General features: G+C 43.8%; 1 protein-coding gene across 5 annotated transcripts in view; it reads right to left on the reverse strand.

Moving 5' to 3' along the window:
- IPO13 (importin 13) overlaps positions 1–15,655 on the reverse strand; it is a 41,749-nt gene extending 26,094 nt beyond the window's left edge. For 2 of the 5 annotated variants that reach the window (XM_033152353.1, XM_033152350.1), the window contains exons 1-2: positions 15,330–15,654; positions 2,112–2,848 (exon numbers count right to left, since the gene is read on the reverse strand). In XM_033152353.1, coding sequence (XP_033008244.1) covers positions 2,112–2,848; positions 15,330–15,404 — 812 coding nt within the window. In that variant the 5' untranslated portion in view covers positions 15,405–15,654. Of the gene's footprint in view, positions 1–2,111; positions 2,849–15,322 lie in introns of all 5 variants that reach the window. The other 3 variants (XM_033152351.1, XM_033152352.1, XM_033152354.1) reach the window with 3 other exon arrangements.
- Positions 15,656–17,468: the final 1,813 nt, after the last annotated feature.

Consider the following 17,468-nt stretch of genomic DNA (forward strand, 5'->3'; position numbering starts at 1 on the left):
CACTTGAATACAAGTGAAATAATTACTTTACTATACACCTGGCTTTATAATTCTAATTTGGCAACCACTAAGAAAATGCAAGAGACTATAAAGGTGATTACCGGTATCCAATGTTAGCCATACTCATTGAGTAGACCCACTGAAATCAATGGGCTTGTCCACTGATTTCAATGGGTCTATTAAGAGTATGGCTAAATTGAATCACCACTCTAAGATCTAAACTCATGCACATGCAACCAATACTCATCCAGATCTCTCATAAGAACTGCATAGAATGAGGCATTACAGCAGGGATGGGAAAACTTCCTCAGCCCAAAGGCCATATCTCTCATAGGCAACCTTCCAGGGGTTGCATGCCAGTAGTAAATAGGGTCAGAGGCAAAAGTGAACAAAGCAACAGCTGTGACTTTGTACAATAGACCATATTCCAGCTATGCAAAAGTCAGGTTTTTACACATCCACACCCATTTCTCCATTCCCCATCCAGGCAAAAGACATTATCAATCACAGTTCAAGGACACATTTCAGCCCCCGCAAAAAGCACTTGAGGAGGGAGCGGAGTACAGCTGATGAGAGGTGTGGCCTGGGGAAGGAGTCTGGCCTGAGCAGCATCTTGAGGGCCAGATAGAGAGACCTGGAGGGTCTCATTTGGCCTCCGGGTTTAAGATCCCAACTCCTGCTCTACTTCAACCATGGGGAAATTGTTCTATTGCACCTTTATTCTTATGAAAAATGTATTTTTGAAATCTAACCCAAGTCTATTCTATTACCACTTACGGCCAATGTTTCTCTTTTTTCCAGCAGCACTGGTAAATAGTGGTTTACTCTGCCATCCTTTTAGATATTTGAACACTGGTATCATGTTCCCTATAATTTTCTTTTATCTAAATTGAGCATGTTATACATTTCCAAGCCTATAATATCTGTTGTCATGAATAGTTCTGCCACCTGAAGAACCACAGCACTCATTTCCTTAAAAACAAAACAAAAAAACAACATTTGTTGATGAGCCTGTGGGCAAGGCCTCTAGCTCCCAGACATCAAGGATGTAATCTGTACTATGAACAAATACAGTCAGGGAAGGAGGGGTGTTGGGAGTAGGGAAGGAAAGAGAGGAGAGGAAAGGAGATAGGAAGCAAACTACTTGTATATCACAGGCTCTGCCTGCTAACAAAAACTTCCCAATTATGTTTGCACCCAGAACCACACCCAGAACCACACCAATATTCTAGCTCTGCAAGTGATTAACAGATTTTGAAACAGACAGATAGTCCTGGACAACTCCCCTACTCACTTAGATTCCATACTGTGCCCAGAGGGGTTACTGAATTAATGCACACCAGTGATCCTCTACAGAAAAAGGTGATTTCCTCCATTCATGACCACCTTTCATATCACACAAGAAAAAGAACTACAACCAACAGCTACATCAAATGAATTAACAGAGAGGTGATTTAAGACCTGGATGAAGGCACAATGCAAGATTCTAATGGGTAGAGGCCCAAAGCTGAGCTGTCTGGCCACTCCATGAACCCTCTTAAAGCTTATGAGAGGATGCATGACATCCTTCCCTAGTTGAAATTAGAACAGAACCAAGAGATGCTCTTGTAGATTGGCTGTGGCTACAGAATGTGTTTTGAAGCTTGGTAGAATTCTGTCTCACAAGAATCAACCACTTGTGATTATTTAAAAGTTAGTAAGACTAGTTTTAGCTTAATTTCGGTTCTGGTAATTCTGTTCTTATTGGTTGGTTTTAGCTTAATTTCAGCACTAGGTAATTCTGTTTTTATTGGTTGATATGTAGTAACTAAAAACAGAAGTCCACAAAAGGTTGGTGCTTGCTTGCCAATGGTTGCGCCAATTCAAGAGTTCCTCGATCTCCTCCCTCGCACCCCATCTTCAAGAAGACCTGCAAAATTTATGTACTGTCCATGGATATGAAACTCTACACAAGTGCACTATATAACCTCTTTGTTGGAATCAGAGTGTGGTTGAGAAAGCTGATTGAAAGTTCTGTCAATATAGGTTCTCCCCTTGATTGCTGCATGTGGAAACAGTCAGCTTACAGGGGAGGCTGCACAACTGACCCACAATGTGGAACCAAAACTTACCTCTGAGCATCAGGCTGGGAAATGGCATTGACAATGGCCTCCACAGCTGTATCAAAGAGTTCTGGATCACGCAAGGAGGTGAAGGCTGCCTGGATCAAGTTCTCACACTCCATCAGGGGAATCTCTAGCTGTACCCAGCTTGAGAAGCACTTCAGCACCTTCTGTTTAATGAAGCTGGGAGAGTCTTGTTGCTGTAGTAATTGCTCTAGCAGGGGGAAGACAGAACTGCACTCCTGTGCCAAGACACTACGCACCTGCCCCTTACGGTACTGAGGCAGGCGGCTGGTTTGGAACTCCTCAGGCAGAACAGTCAGCAGCTCTAAGAGTGCCAGGCAGCGTGCTCGCCCATCAACATTAGAGTCCTCTGCCTGAAACATGCGCACCATGTCAGCAACAGCACATGGCCAGGCCTCTGGCATCATGTTTAGTGCCAACGAAGCCAATGCCACACAAAGCCGGGTAAGCACAATCTTGGAACCACTAGCAAAACGAGTTATTTGGCTGAAGAGCTGTGACTTGAGGCTTTCGTACTGGTCAGCTGGGATGTCATTCCAGTAGCGTGAAATCTTGATGTGGAGGGCACTGGCCCCAAAGTACTGGATCTCAGGCACCTTGTCCATATCGAGAAGTAGCCAACTGAAGTGCCAGGCTTGTGGTGAGACTTGGGCTTGCATCAACCATTTCTGAGCCAGATTCTTGTTTTCAATGTTGGGGTCATAATACAACTGGTGGAGTGCCTAGAAGGCAGAAAATAACAACTTAGCCACTATTTTATATATGCTTGTATGACAGTAAAAAGCCAAATCCAGATCCCTTACTGTTAGGTACCTGGTTAATGAAATGTTAACTCTCCATATTACAAAAAGAGTAACACCCCTGCTTTCTCATTCTTTAGATCAGAAGAGGGCAAATATGGTTGGGTGGGGACAATACTACAAATAGCCATACAATCAGGCACAACACAGCAGTTGGGGACTGGTAAAAGTCTCAATTGCCCTCAACAGAAGAAATTCAGGATAAGGGGATTCTAAGTCAGTGAACAGAAAGTGTTAATTACTATTTCAGACCTTTAATGCTGTAATAATATCCTTCCACAATGAAGAACTAACTAGATGTGAAAGCAGCAGCCTCATGTTTTAGAACTAGGAATGGTGGAGAACAAATATAAGGGAGCAGCAATTTAATGAGGAAAAGAGGGAAATAGAAGAAGTTGCTGAACACTTCCTCTGCCCTAGCTGCTTATTTCTAAGTTGGGTTCCAAAACATGAAGAGAGAAAAGTACTTGGGTGGCAATTCTGAGACAGAAGATTCAGAACCCCCTTTCTATTATCTGCTTCTTTACGTTAGAATCACCTCCACTCCATCCCTTGCTTAATACCTGTTCATCATGGTGCTGTCACAACTAGGTGAACCCAGTTTTTGGTGCCACTTTGCTGAACACACAATGCAATATTCCCCACCAAGCAAACCCTTTTATTTCTGTATTTTACATATGGGAATAACAGTCTGGTCCACCTTGGTAGTGGATGTTTCCTGGATATATTGAGTTATAGCTAAGGGCTACTCCACACTTGTCCAATGCCTAGAAAGCACAGGTCTGAAAGGTTTTCCACTTGTCCCATGCTTTCTAAGCATGTGTCCAGGCGGTTTTCCATTTGCCCTACCACTTTCTCTGGGAAAACCCACTCTTCACTGCTGAATCAGAGCAAACGTCAATCTGCGGAAAACTCGACTGACATCTGCTCCAATGCAGTGGCAATGAGAGGGTTTCCCCCAGAGGAAGCAGAGGGGCAAATGGAAGTGTGAACGAGCCCTGAAGTTCACTTTCTTTACATAGCCAGTAAATTCTTCCCTACATAGCTACTGGCAGTAAATTCTTTTCTGTCTCTCACTCAGAAAAGCTGTGCACCTGCCCATCAGAGGCAAGCTGTAGCAGTCACTCAAAACAACTCCTTGTACCTTGTGGCAGACTGCCAGTACCGGTAAGTTAACAGTTAAGCCAAGGGTGGTTTGATTTGTCCACTAGTTTTCTGCTGAAGAAACAGAGAGGTTTGAATGGGTGCAAAACCTATTTGCAACTCATGTCACAAACCTGTCTTTGTGAAAAAGGAACAACTCAATAGGCCCTCAAAGATACATTTTTGGAAGTGAGGTTATCTGAATTTTGGGTTCAGGTTACCAAAATTACTCAGCTACTATTGAGTATCCTGAGCTTGCCAATGAAGCAAAATCTGTGCTGCTGCCATTTGATGGTGCATATATTTGCAAGACAGGTTTTTCAGCAATAACTACTATGAAGACAGTATAAATACAGTATACATACTATAAATACAGTAGCCATCTATGTATCAATAACGATGAGACTATGTTTGACAACCATCAATCCCCACATTGATCTACTCATTAGCGAAGTGGAAGCTCAGCCATCACACTTATACTTTCCAAAATGGACTTTATTGTGAATAAAGTTATTTAAAATATTCCTAGTTCAAAATATCTAATACTGCTTGCGTAATAGAATATTTTAAAATATTTTTAATAGCTCATGAAGCAATATTCTGTAATCAGGTGACTGGTGGTTACATTCCCATAAAAAACTGAGTATCTCTGTAAGAATTATAAATATTTCAACAAGTTCCATATTAATAGGGGCATTAAGTAAATTTTTGCTTGGATGCCTCAAATAATGGTTATAAAATAGGCAAACGTGCAGTTAAAATGCATGAAACCGACAGCTGTTGAAGACCTAAGGTACAAAACTCATGTGACACTAATTCAGTGGATCACCATACCAAATAAATAGTGGATCATCATACTAAAAAGGTTGGGAACCATTGCTTTGAACAAAACAAAATGCTGAAAAACAGAGACCACAAAACTGATTAGTTTTATCAAATGTAAAAGCAAGAAGTCTCTAAACATAAATGCAAATATTTTAATGGGTAAGTATAGCAAAGGAAAAAATACAATATGAAGTCATATAGCTACAGATGTTTTAAGCAGCGCCTACAAAGAAAAGCTTCAGGCTGCTGATCAACGAATGCATTGTACAGCCATGGCCTGACCTTCTGTCAGGTTCTCCACAAATTGCAGAGTAATCAGTGATATTTCTCAAGATGTGGCACGGACTGCACTCAGTCCTTGTACAAATATGTAGCAGACTACAAACACACATAAAATTCCTATTAACTACTGAACTTTATACTAGGTTCCCATGCAGCCAGAATCTATTGAAATATAAGGGTTAAAATTATTTATATTTTTGATCAAGGAGTGTCGTTAGGTAAGATTCTTAGGAGCCTCAAACACCAAAACAGAAAGCAGAGTTTGACAGCTTTCATGAAGGAGGACAGTAAACTATGCCCATTTGTATTTGGATTGGTGCTATATAAGTTGTCCATTGTGGTCTGGAGTAAGATGTAAACTGAGAGACAACCAAATTTGTAGATGATGCCAAATTATTCAGGATGGTGAAATCTCAGCAAAACTGAAGAGCTCCAGGATGCTGTCCCTAGCTGGATGAATTGGCAACAAAATGGCAGCTAAAATCCAACATTAATAAGTACATGAATAAACATTACACCACTTGGGCTTTCAGTTTGCTCACACACTTACTGTATGTAGTCAGCACATAACTAAGACAGTCACAGAAACACACATGAGCTCAATTGCTGAATAAACTAAACCATATTACAGTCTCCCTACACAAGTGTCTCATGACTTGACCTGCTGAGACTTCAAAACCTCCAGATAATGCATCTGAAAGTAACAGCATGCGTATGTCCCTGCCTCTAGACAACAGAAGCAAGGGCATTGTAGGGATCTTTCAAAGGAGCATTTTAAAAGTGGCAATAATGGTTTCTCAAGCCTCAGACCAGCTTTATGGGTTCAACACCATAAGGAGTTGGCATACAGCATTCAATCCTGTGACTAAAGAAATGGATGCAGAATGGAGTGTTGTAAGAAAGCCTGAAATACTGTGCTATTCTTGGGCCAATAGAAATGACAAAGTTTGTAACGTTATATCTTGTAAGCAGCCCAGCATGCACAGAACTTTCAGTGCAACAGAGTGAGGTCTCGCCAACAAATGAACACTGCTGGGAAAGAACTCGCCTAATGAACACCACACAACATGGTATACTAATAGTTCAACTGATGAGACAACACTATTGACACCCTGAACCTTAACCAGAGATCTGAAACAGGATTCATTTCTTTCCTCTGACCTCTCAAGCAGATTGCACTGGGTGTATCCCCAGTTTGCTTTATTAAAGGAGCATGAATGAAAATGTAACATATCAGGTTTTGATGTTTAAGTAGCAGCAGCAACTGCCACGAGCTCAGTGTCCCTGGTGCAGTGCTTCCTCCTTCCAGGCCTCCTCTGAGCTTTTGAAGAGTAAGAAAATAGCAGTTTGTCTCCTTGACAGCACCATGTAAATAACAGCAAGCTGAATTCTCAAAGTCCCAGAGACTAAGTGAGAAGAGGAGTTCCAGCAGATATCAACAATTAAAGATAGCATGAGTACATGAGGCCACTCCAGGTTAGTGAACACACAAAACCCATCCCGTGTTCCTATACAATATTTCTCCCTGGAATTGCATCAAAATGTGATGCCATTGTTTGAGACATACTTCTTGCTCCATCAAACTGAAGTGAATAGAGACCAAAATGATGACACTGTGCACACTCAGAGGATATGACCTCATAATCCAATGACCTACCCCTAGCAACCCCAATGGCTGCTGACTCTGCAGTGACTACCACTCCTCACCTCCTGGAAGGCATTCTGGGTTGCTTTCCTTTCAGTCCTGTCCAAAGCACCCAATACCTTGATCTCCTGAACAGCACAGCCAATTGCCACCAAGCAACAGGAACCATAGCAACCAGAGCATCATCTGTTCATTCAAGCAAAGTCCTAGCCCTCTCCACTATGGCGTAGAGGGCACAGGCAATCTACATAGGAGGCGGAAAGGTTGCTGAGCATTGCCCTGGTTCTGCAGTACTGAGCGCAGTCAGCTGCAACCACAGTCTCAGTTCTGTCACAATGCAGGCATGAACATAACTGGCATTTTCCTCCCACCCACTTGAGCCAAATATTGATGGGCCCATATTATAGAGTTCTGTGCCAACCAAGCCGCCAGACATGTTTGCCAGCAGCCAATAACATCCTTCAACACGTCAAAAACATTGCTAGCATTACCCACTGCCTTCAACCCCCACAGTATGCAACATACTGTCACCCCAAAGACAGTAAAGTACATAACAGAGGAAGATGGGCCAGCCTTCAGCACCAACAGACCAACAGCTTAGAAGACTAGATGGTAGTGATGGTATTACTTAGAATGTTTGTACCCAGTCTTCACAGAAAAGGCTTGCAGAACAGCTTACATACAGTACAATTAATTAAAACAAGACAGAAAACAAGTTTATTTAAAAAGCTAATTCAGTAACAAAAGAGCAGCTTCTAGCAATAGCTCTTGCTACCGTGAGTATGCCACTACTACTGACTAGAACTAGGGAAGGGGCATGAGTTCTAGGGCTCAAGCTGCAACGTGACTGAAGCTTGAGACTGAGGAGTGACAGAAGAAGAGTGATGACCCAGGGCTGATCTTCGGAACAGAAGAGTGTTCAAAGAATGCAGATTCTGAGAGAAAGAAAGCCTACAGTTAGAGCAGCAGCTGAAGTTCCAGACAAAGGAACACATAAGGATTCACATTCTTCACCTCTAGTACACTAGAGTCTGCTTCCTTACAAGAGGAAAGTACTGCAGACACTTGGTGTGGGTGTAGACACACACACACAAATTTACAAGAAGAAGGGGATCATATGGCCAGTTAATGTTAACCCTACAATAGAATCAAGACTACAAAAGTCACAGAAATATGCAGTCCATGTCAGAGATTGCTTCTTGCTAGCAAATTGCTTTAAAAAATAAACTCTCAAACTGAAACATCACAAACTGCCCCTTTCACTTACTTTCTAAAATGGGCTTTAGACAAGGGCTAGCATGATTGGCCATCTGTTGTCATGAAGGAAACAACTATTACTTGCTGTTAACTAGGAGGTATACAAGAACATCAGAATATATCAAACATATCAGAACAACATCAAACATACCATCTCAGGACTATTTAATTGCTCATCTTCTAACATTGTGTATGCCATCAAATGCCAACAGCGCCCTTCAGCTCTCTATATTGGACAAACAGGCCAAACCCTATGCCAAAGGATAAAGGGACATAAATCTGATATCAGGAATCACAAGACAGAGAAACCAGTAGGAGAACACTTAGGTCTCCCAGGACATTCTATACAAGATCTCAAAGTAGCTGTCTTACTACAAAGGAATGTCAGAAATAGACTGGAAAGAGAAGTTGCTGAATTGCAACTAATTACCAAACTTAAAACCATGGAGAGACCTGGTCTGAACAAAGACATTGGATTCTTATCTCATTATACATGACAAAGCTATCTTTAGCCATCTCACCCCTTGCTTTTTCCTGTAAAACCAATTGCAGTCGTTTACAGTCATCAACAGGTTTTCCACACCTATCAGCCAATCACCCATTTCCACCACCCTTCTGAGTAATACCCCTTCCCACTCTCTCACTATATATAAGGATCTGGTGACTTCTGTTTCAGTGTATCTGAAGAAGTGTGCATGCACACGAAAGCTTATACCAAGAACAAACTCAAGGTGCTACTGGAAGGAAGTTTTTTATTTTTTATTTTGATCAGAATATATGGTTGATTCTTTGCTTGGCACAAGAGACCAGCACTGATCACAGTTGCAACCATGAAACCAGGCGACACAATACCGCAGGCTACACAATCTCCTTTGTAAGCAAATTCAAACATACCCTTAAAAAACAGAAGCCCCATTGTCTATGAGCAATGACATCTTGTAACGCAGGAACAAAAAACTTCTTTCTAACATGCACAGCACCAATACCTTCTGCAACACAATTCATAATGAGCAGTGTAAAGCAACCTAAGAAGCCACAATAGTGGTTTGCTCTGTTCCAAATACTCCAGCATCCTATCCCTGGAAATCAAGCAGAGGCATGTCCTTGGGGAAGTCACTTTTGGCTGATGCCAGCACAGGGTTGTGCCAGGCAACCTAAAACTGTTAAAGCTAAAGACACCCTTAAGATGGTGTGTTCCTGGACCTGTTGCTTTGCTGCTCTCAACAGCAGCACTTCCAGGGCTAGCTCTGTGCAAGTGGAGAGGCCATGTGCTGGTACTATCAACAGAAGTATAGTGTCCAGATCAAGGGAAGCAATATTACCACTCTATTCTGCTTTGGTAAGACCCCACCTAAAGTATTGTGTCCAGTTCTGGGCACCACAATTTAAGAAAGATAATGGCAAGCTGGAACATGTGCATAGGAAGGCAACCAAATGATCAAAGGTCTGGAAACCCAGCCTTATGAGGAATGGTTGAAGGAGTCGGGTATGTAAAGGTGAGAAAGACAACCATCTTTAAATATCTAAAGGGCTGTCACATAGAAGATGCAGCAAGCTTGTTTTCTCCTGTTTTGGAGGCTAGGACCCAAACCAATAGATTCAAGTTACAAGAAATGAGATTCCAATTAAACATTAGGAAAAACTTTTTGACAGTAAGAGCTGCTTGACAACTGGAACAGACTCCATCAGAAGGTGGTGGATTCTCCTTCACTGGAAGTTTTCATGCATAAGTTGGAAAGCCATCCGTCATTAATGCTTTAGTTGAGATTTCTGCATTACAGGATGTCAGACTAGCGATGACTCTGAGGGTCCCATCCAACTCTACAATTCTATAATTCTAACTAAACATGGCCAGCCTGTGAAACTTGAGCTAAGGCTTGCACTTGCGACCATTATCATTCTGCAGACTTCCATTTGAAATGAAATGCTACTATACCCTGAAAGTCCAATGAAATCCTCAACAGTACTATGGAAATTTACTGGGAAAGGAGCAGGTCAGGAAAGCTACTCCCAGTTGCATACAAGGAAAGGGCTCTTCAGACTACTTTGACAACAGTAAATCAGCAACAGCATTTTTAAAGAGTCAAAGAGGCAGATTCACTTGTATTTCTATTCCCCAATATCTAGGTCTGAAGGCAGCTGTCTCAGCTGTCACATCACACAGTCCTGCAGCTCACCACCTCAAATTAGAAGTGATGGAAACCAAAACCTTTTTATCCAGGGCGAGAGCCTAGATGATACAGCCCTCACCTCAAATACACACACATGCCCACAAGGGGTATAGCAGGGAACGTGGAAGGATTTGATTTATTAATTTCATTTATAAATTTCATTTGTAGGTGTGGGGGTTGGGTTTGTGTTATTTTGTGAAAATGTCAATAAATTCTGTTTAAAAAAAAAAAAAATTCATTTATATATCACCTTTTTCCTTTGAGGAGCTCAGCATGATCTACATGGCTCTCCCCTCCCCAGTTTATCCCCACATCAACCCTGTGAGGTAGTTTGGCTGAGAAGTCCAGTGAGCTTCATGGCTGACTAGAGATTCGAATTCTGATCTCCCAAGTCATAGCCCAACACTTTAACCATTAAAATACACTGGATTGAGAACAAACACAAACACGCAAATGCAGAAGAAGAAGAAAGAGTTTGGATTTGATATCCCGCTTTATCACTACCCAAAGGAGTCTCAAAGCAGCTAACATTCTGCTTTCCCTTCCTCCCCCACAACAAACACTCTGTGAGGTGAGTGGGGCTGAGAGACATCAGAGAAGTGTGACTAGCCTAAGGTCACCCAGCAGCTGCATGTGGAGGAGCGGAGACACGAACCCGGGCCACCAGATTACAAGTCTACCACTCTTAACCACTACACCACACGTGTCTGATGTTGAAGCCATAAAGTTAACAGGAACTGCTGCCTAAAGTACCATCAAGATGGCTATAGGAAGAGTGGAGTGCATGTGTGTACAGATTCAATCCAATGTCTTCCAGTGGTGGAAATGAGGTGTTTCCCAGGAGTTTCCATCTTCAGATTCGTTTTTTCTATTTTTTACCAACTTGTTGAAGTCAGAGAAATATGCATTTTTTTACAAATCTCTTATTGAAAGTGCAACCATTTTTTTTCTGTACCCCAAACAATTGTTGCACTACACACAGCATAAGATAATTCCTCTATACATATTCATATCCCTTGGCTTCTGCTGGAAGACAAGTCACCTCCTTAGGGTCACCCTATAAAAAGCGCAAAATGACAACTGACACCCTTGCCTCTGACCTGAAGAATACTTCACTCTAAGCCAAATGGGCCTGTGTTATCACAAGACCTTTCCCAAAAAACAAAAACAAAAAATGTTTTGAACACTGTAACATAAATATATAATGCCTTGTTCCTTAAGGTTAAAATCTAAGCTGTACTTTAATTGGTATAACTGTTTTAACTTCCTTTTCCTTTGTGTTGCTTTTCCCAAGCTTCCCCTGCTCACTTTGTTTAAACCCGTTCTGAAGTTTTTAACTGGATAATTCAAACACTCAGAACCAATTAAGCTTCTTCATTCATAGACTACCGTAATGTGTGAGGTTAGGTAGCTCTGCACTGAATACAAAAAAGTGCCTAGTATTAGTTCAACCCCTGCCTGTGACAGCCAGATAACATTAACTACTTTGGTCTAAATGTCTGATACAGTGATAACTACAAACCAAATCTAGGAGCTCCTGCAAAAGCTGGTTAGCCTACTCAGTCACCTCAAGGCTGAACTGGAGCATGAGCATATTGGTTTGGTTAGATGCTGACTCCCTGGATCTATGGCACCTGCCATGAAGAGGCAGCCTCAAGACCAGAGATGATTGTTATTACAAAAATACACCACTTGCGTAAGAAGGCAGTCTGAATCTACCCTGGCAGAGTACCACCTTCTGCCACTTGCAGAAAAAAAAAGCCTTGGGCTGATGAGACAAACGCATGGCAGATTTGGCCCTACTCAAAAACCTGTATCTTGACCCCAATAGTCAATGCTTCCTGCAGCATAAACTGGCACTAAATACAGACTATTTGGCACAATCTCCTGCTTACACCCTTCCTCCTCAGTCAGCCAACCAATCTCCACTGTTATAGCCTAACAGTTGTATCTTACAGGAAAGCTTGATGCAAACAGTGCTAGGCAGTGAAGCAAAGAAGGCTTGAGACAGACTGGGGTGGGGGGTGGGGAGCCGAAGCATCCTTGAGAGCCTGCTGCAGCCCTTCCCAGCCAGTGCGGGAGCCATTCTGGCACACCCCGATGGCTCCAACTTCTACCCCAGCACTTGCTGAGCTAATCACCACCTGGGGTGTACTGACCTTTCTTGATGTCAACATTTGCTCTATTGTCAGCTCGCACAAAGACACTGCCTGTGCGTTCCTTCCAGAGGGAATTATAAAGCAGCACTACCCAGTAACAGATTAGGCCACAAAAGCTAGCGCTGCTACATAACTTTGCAGAAAGGCACAAACCCTTATTCCGTATGGAGGTTTTTAACATCATGGCCTAAAACCTTGGACTAGGAGTCTGCCATTCCTGGATATGGATCTAATTAACAAAGAAAGGGAAGCAAGTCAGGTTCCATATCCAGCTGAAGATATACCTTGGTGAGTTGTCACTATCTGGACTTTGCTAGGAAGAGGGCTAAATGTCATAATCACTACTAGTGAGCTGCCTGGAACCTGTGTGACAGTTTTACATGAACAGAATGACAGAATTCAGGATGCAATAGGGAGTGGCTGCTCCAGTGCTTCTGAAAACACAATGGGCAGCAAAGGCTGGTTAAAGCTGCCTGAATAGTGGCATGTGCACAACAGAGCACTCTACAAAGCCACAATGGAAGATGTGTGTTGTTTAACAAAAATAACAATTTCCATCCTGCAGAACTTTATTCAACAGAAGGGGAGAAAAACAAACTGTTCAGGACTAACCCTAAACTGCTTTTTAATTTCTTTCAGGCCAAAGTATCCCAGTTTCAAGCAGGAAAAGAAAATTTCTGCAGTATGTATAACTTATTCAAACTTATTCTGCTTTTCCTAGTCATGGAGCTATGCAGGGCACAGAGCTGAAGTTCAATGGCCCATAGGAAACTTACAAGGTATCCCTGGCTTTCAATATTTCATCATATATTGCTCACACATTTTCAAGCCCACCTTCAAAAAACTGGAAGCTAGAAATGTTCCTTTTCATTTAAAGATAAACTATATTCATCATAATGTATGATAATGAATTATACATATGCCCAATGTGGGAAACAGGAGCAGATTGGAGTCCTACTTACACTTGAGTGAAATCTCCAAACTCACATGGGCCTGCTATGTAGATACAGATATAGATATTTGTAAGTATCATTCCTGAACAACTTCTCAAAATCAGCTCCAAACTCATGCTTTTCTATATTGTAAGTGTAGAATTTTATTCTTACAAACAGGCAGCAATAGTTAAGACAACAATCACTTGGCAAAGTGAAATCTTCACTATTATCATAACACAGACTGCCCCACAATTTAAGATGGAGCCTCAAGAAATATGGTGCACTTTCAGTAATTAGTACCACAGCATCCATTCTTCCTCCTTCTCCTTGTTAATGCCCATTATACAGCACATCACAGTCCAGAGATGATTATAGCGATAGTTTACCTGGATACAGATAAAGAGCTGGTTTAGTGCAAGGTAGTGACTATGAGTGTGAGCTTTGACTGGGGAGTCCCTCTTCAATGCAGTCATAAACTCACTAGATAGTATTGAACAAGCTACTATTCATCAGCTTCAACATTCAATCTACAACATGGAGACAAAAATACTTGTCTACAGTATATGGTTGTTTCTGATCTCTCAAAAATGCATTGTGTAAATCTGAAGCACAATTGTATTTTAATTAGCAGCCTGCCTTCCACAAGGCCACCACAAAGAATTTTGAGAAATAGTTGCAAAAGCATTACAGTGGAGGAATGTGGAACAATTACATAGGTAAGATCCTCTTTAGCCTTGAACCAAGTGGTGGCACTCACTCTAGTCTAGTAGTCTAGCATATCTGCCGGTGAAGTTGTGGTATGCCTATAGCAGAGGTGGGCCACCTGCTAACCAATTTTTTTAAAACCACAGCAAACCATCTCTGGCAAGAGTGATCTCCCTCTGCCCCCAGCCTACTGGCCAGGGAGGAGGAGGAGGAGGAGGAGGGAGAAAGAAAAGTAAGGAGTGGCAGAAAAGAGAAAGGAAAGCTGGTGGCAGCCCCACCCATGATCAGCATGCAGTCCCTGACAGATTACTGCCAAGGGAATGAGGCCCTCAAAAATAAAAGGTTACTCTCATTACAAAATTCATGTAAATATAGGAAGCTGCCTTATACTAGGACAGACTACTCTAAGTGGAAGGAGCTCTCCAGGGTCTGAGACAGAGGTATTTCCCATCACCTGCCATCAGAACCTTTCACATGGAGATGCCAGGAGTCATAGCCAGTATCACAATACCATTTAAATAACTCCCGTGAATTAGGGTACATTTATGCCTACATCTAAAAGAGAACAGAGGCAGGTGATTACACAACTGCCAAAAGAATAAAGCAGTCACCAGACAACTGTTCATCTTCCAGGTGTGTAAAGGCCACTTTGCTTTCTACAACTAGAGGGTATCTCCTGAGGAGTGAAGCTAAAGGAGAAAGCCCAAAGTACCATGAGTTCTGACTATGACATGCTAAGGATTCAAGTGAGGAACAGGATACCCCCTGGGTATGCTGTCAGGGCAGAGCATCACTTCTGCAAATGCCACCTCAAGCCAGCAGCAGTAGAGTCACCCCCCTGCCAGGCTCATCATGATACTCTCTCAGAAGGAGGTAAGCGGAGGAAAGGTTCCCAGATCATAACGTAAGGACCAATATTACTGCCACTCCAAAGAGTGTGTGTGCACGCGACTCAATGGGATTCAGAGGCTACAGTAGTGCAAATTAAACTGTGAAGCCAATGTCAGAGACCAATAACATGCCAAGGGCACTCTCAGTCCCTTGAAGAAGATCAAGATGGGAGCAGCTGTGCCCACCGAATAGGTGAAGTACAGCACAAAACTACTGGAACTCAAGACAGAATTGCCTGAGACAAATGTACACTGAAAGCCTGAGCACATTGAAAGCTCCTAATCCCGTGTATGGAAATTAACTGGGGTGTAGGATGAGGCACTTCCACCCAACCCACCCTGCAACCCCAACACAGGTACCCTAAAGCGGCCCCTCCTCCCCACCTCTCACCTTCTCCACGTTCTCCACGGTGAAGTCCAGGGTCTGCGGGAGGGCAGCAGCGGCAGCCTCCCCTCGGCGCTCCATGGCGCCGGCACGCCGACGGTCTGAGCCTCGCCCTGCACTGGGGCTCAGCTACAGGGGGGTAGGCGGCGGCGGCGACAGCGGCAGCAGCATCTTGGGGTGGAAGGACGGGCGAAAGAAGAGAAGAGCAGCCCCCCAACCAAGAGAAAAAGGGCAATTCTCTCTTGCCTGTGTCTCGCCCGAAGGAAAGGGGAGTGCTACGTGTGCTCAGCCTGTCAATGGGAGGGGTTTTTTATTTAAAAAAGTGGGGGCTGCCGGATTCTTTCCCAAAATTCTTCTTTTTTAAAGGCGCGATGTCTTATCAGCTTCTCTGCAAGAGGGATACAAGCCTAGCTGCCCCCCACACAGGGCATCAAAGGGTGATGGGGGGGACGACTCTCGGCAGGGATATAAGGGGAGAATATCCCGCCTGTTCCAACAAGATTCAGAGTGAATGGAAGCTACCTGCCTCCGCCCCAGTGAAGCGCACGGACTATCTGCGCCCCGCCTTGAGCGGGATTATTGGGAGGGAGCACAGAAAAGGCTTGATAAACTGACGCAAATTTCCTGGGGAAGCGGGGAATCTGTCCTTCTGCCCTTAATGGCGGAGGAGGTGCCTGCCTATCGCCCGCCAGAGACAGACAGACAGAAGGGCGTCTGCCGGTCTCGTACTCGCCCGGCCCCTCCCGCTCAACGCCCCCCGAGGAGGGTCGCTCTATCTGCCTGAGGCGGCAACCGCTGCCGCCACCGCCGCCGAGACGCCTCCCTGGCCGCTCAGTCGGACTAATTGACTGGCAGTTGGGCCGGGCACCCAGTGGGGCACCCAGTGAGAGCGGAGGGAGGGAGGGCCTCACGCGCTGCCGGGTTGTCCACGCCAAAAGCCCTCTTGCCAGCTCCCTCGCTCGCTTCCAGTCAGGCGCCAAGAACAGCCGCTTCCCGCTGAGGACCAAGCTTGTGGCGGAAGGATCATGGGAGTTGTAGTTCCCAGCTCCGGAAACGCGAGATACATTGGCCCAAGGGTGCTCATGGGAGTTGTAGTTCTTGCAGTGTGGCGAGTCTCTGCCTACTGCACCCCCTGGTGGCGGGGGGGGGGGAATAATGACTCTCAGATAAGCAATGGGATTCTGCGAGATTGGGGCGGACGAAGTTGGAAGTAAGGGCGTCTGGTCCAGATACCTCGGAGCAGCAGCAAAATTGCAGGTGGTATAGAAATAGAATGTTATGGAAACAGTTAGGTAACCCATAAATCACTCAAAGCAAGTTACACAAACATTCCCAATCCCGGTAGACAACCTTTCAAGTGGCATTGGTGGGTGGGGTCAGAACATCGGGTGTGACTCACCTTTGTGTAGTGGGCTACTATTTACAGGGCTACTTTTGTTCTGGTCAGATAAAAAAGCTGAAGGGGGGACAGAGCAGCGTCAGTGACAATGCTGGATTAAACCCTGTGGAGGCCTCTAGGCAGTCAAAATATTGGGGGGGGGGGAAGCTCACAAATTATCTCCTAATACATTTTTTTGTAATTTTCTTTAAAGACCAGGTCAGTATTATTTTGATGCATCGACGAGGGGCCCCTGAAAGGCATAGATCCATAGACCAGTCAGTGAAGAATGTGGCCTGGGAAGTCTCAGGGCCAGAAAGAGAATTTGGAGAGCTACAATCAGCCCCCTGCCCTGAGGCTGCTCTGCCCTGCTTTAAACGTTAAAAAAAAAACCACACACACACCCCTAAGACCACACCAGTCCCAGCAACATAAAAAACAAAACTAGGTTAAGGTTACCAGATTTTTTTCAATGAACCCAGGGACACTTTTCAAATTCAATGGATTTTGTATGGGGACTGATTTGTAAATCCGGGGACTGTCCCCGGGAAATGGGGATGTCTGGTAATCTTAAACTAGATGTCTTTATGAACCTGGGCAGGAAGTGGGGGCAGCTACTTTACAGATGCACTCCTACACACTCTTCAACAGAGTAAGTCACCAGGACTAACTTCTAAGTAAACTGCACAACAGGCACCAGTATAAACACTGCTTAAACTACTTGTGTGGTAGGCACTAGTCCAGGATTTAGTAATGTGTGAAACGTG

Source organism: Lacerta agilis, chromosome 6 (assembly GCF_009819535.1).
Source record: "Lacerta agilis isolate rLacAgi1 chromosome 6, rLacAgi1.pri, whole genome shotgun sequence".
NCBI lineage: Eukaryota > Metazoa > Chordata > Lepidosauria > Squamata > Lacertidae > Lacerta > Lacerta agilis.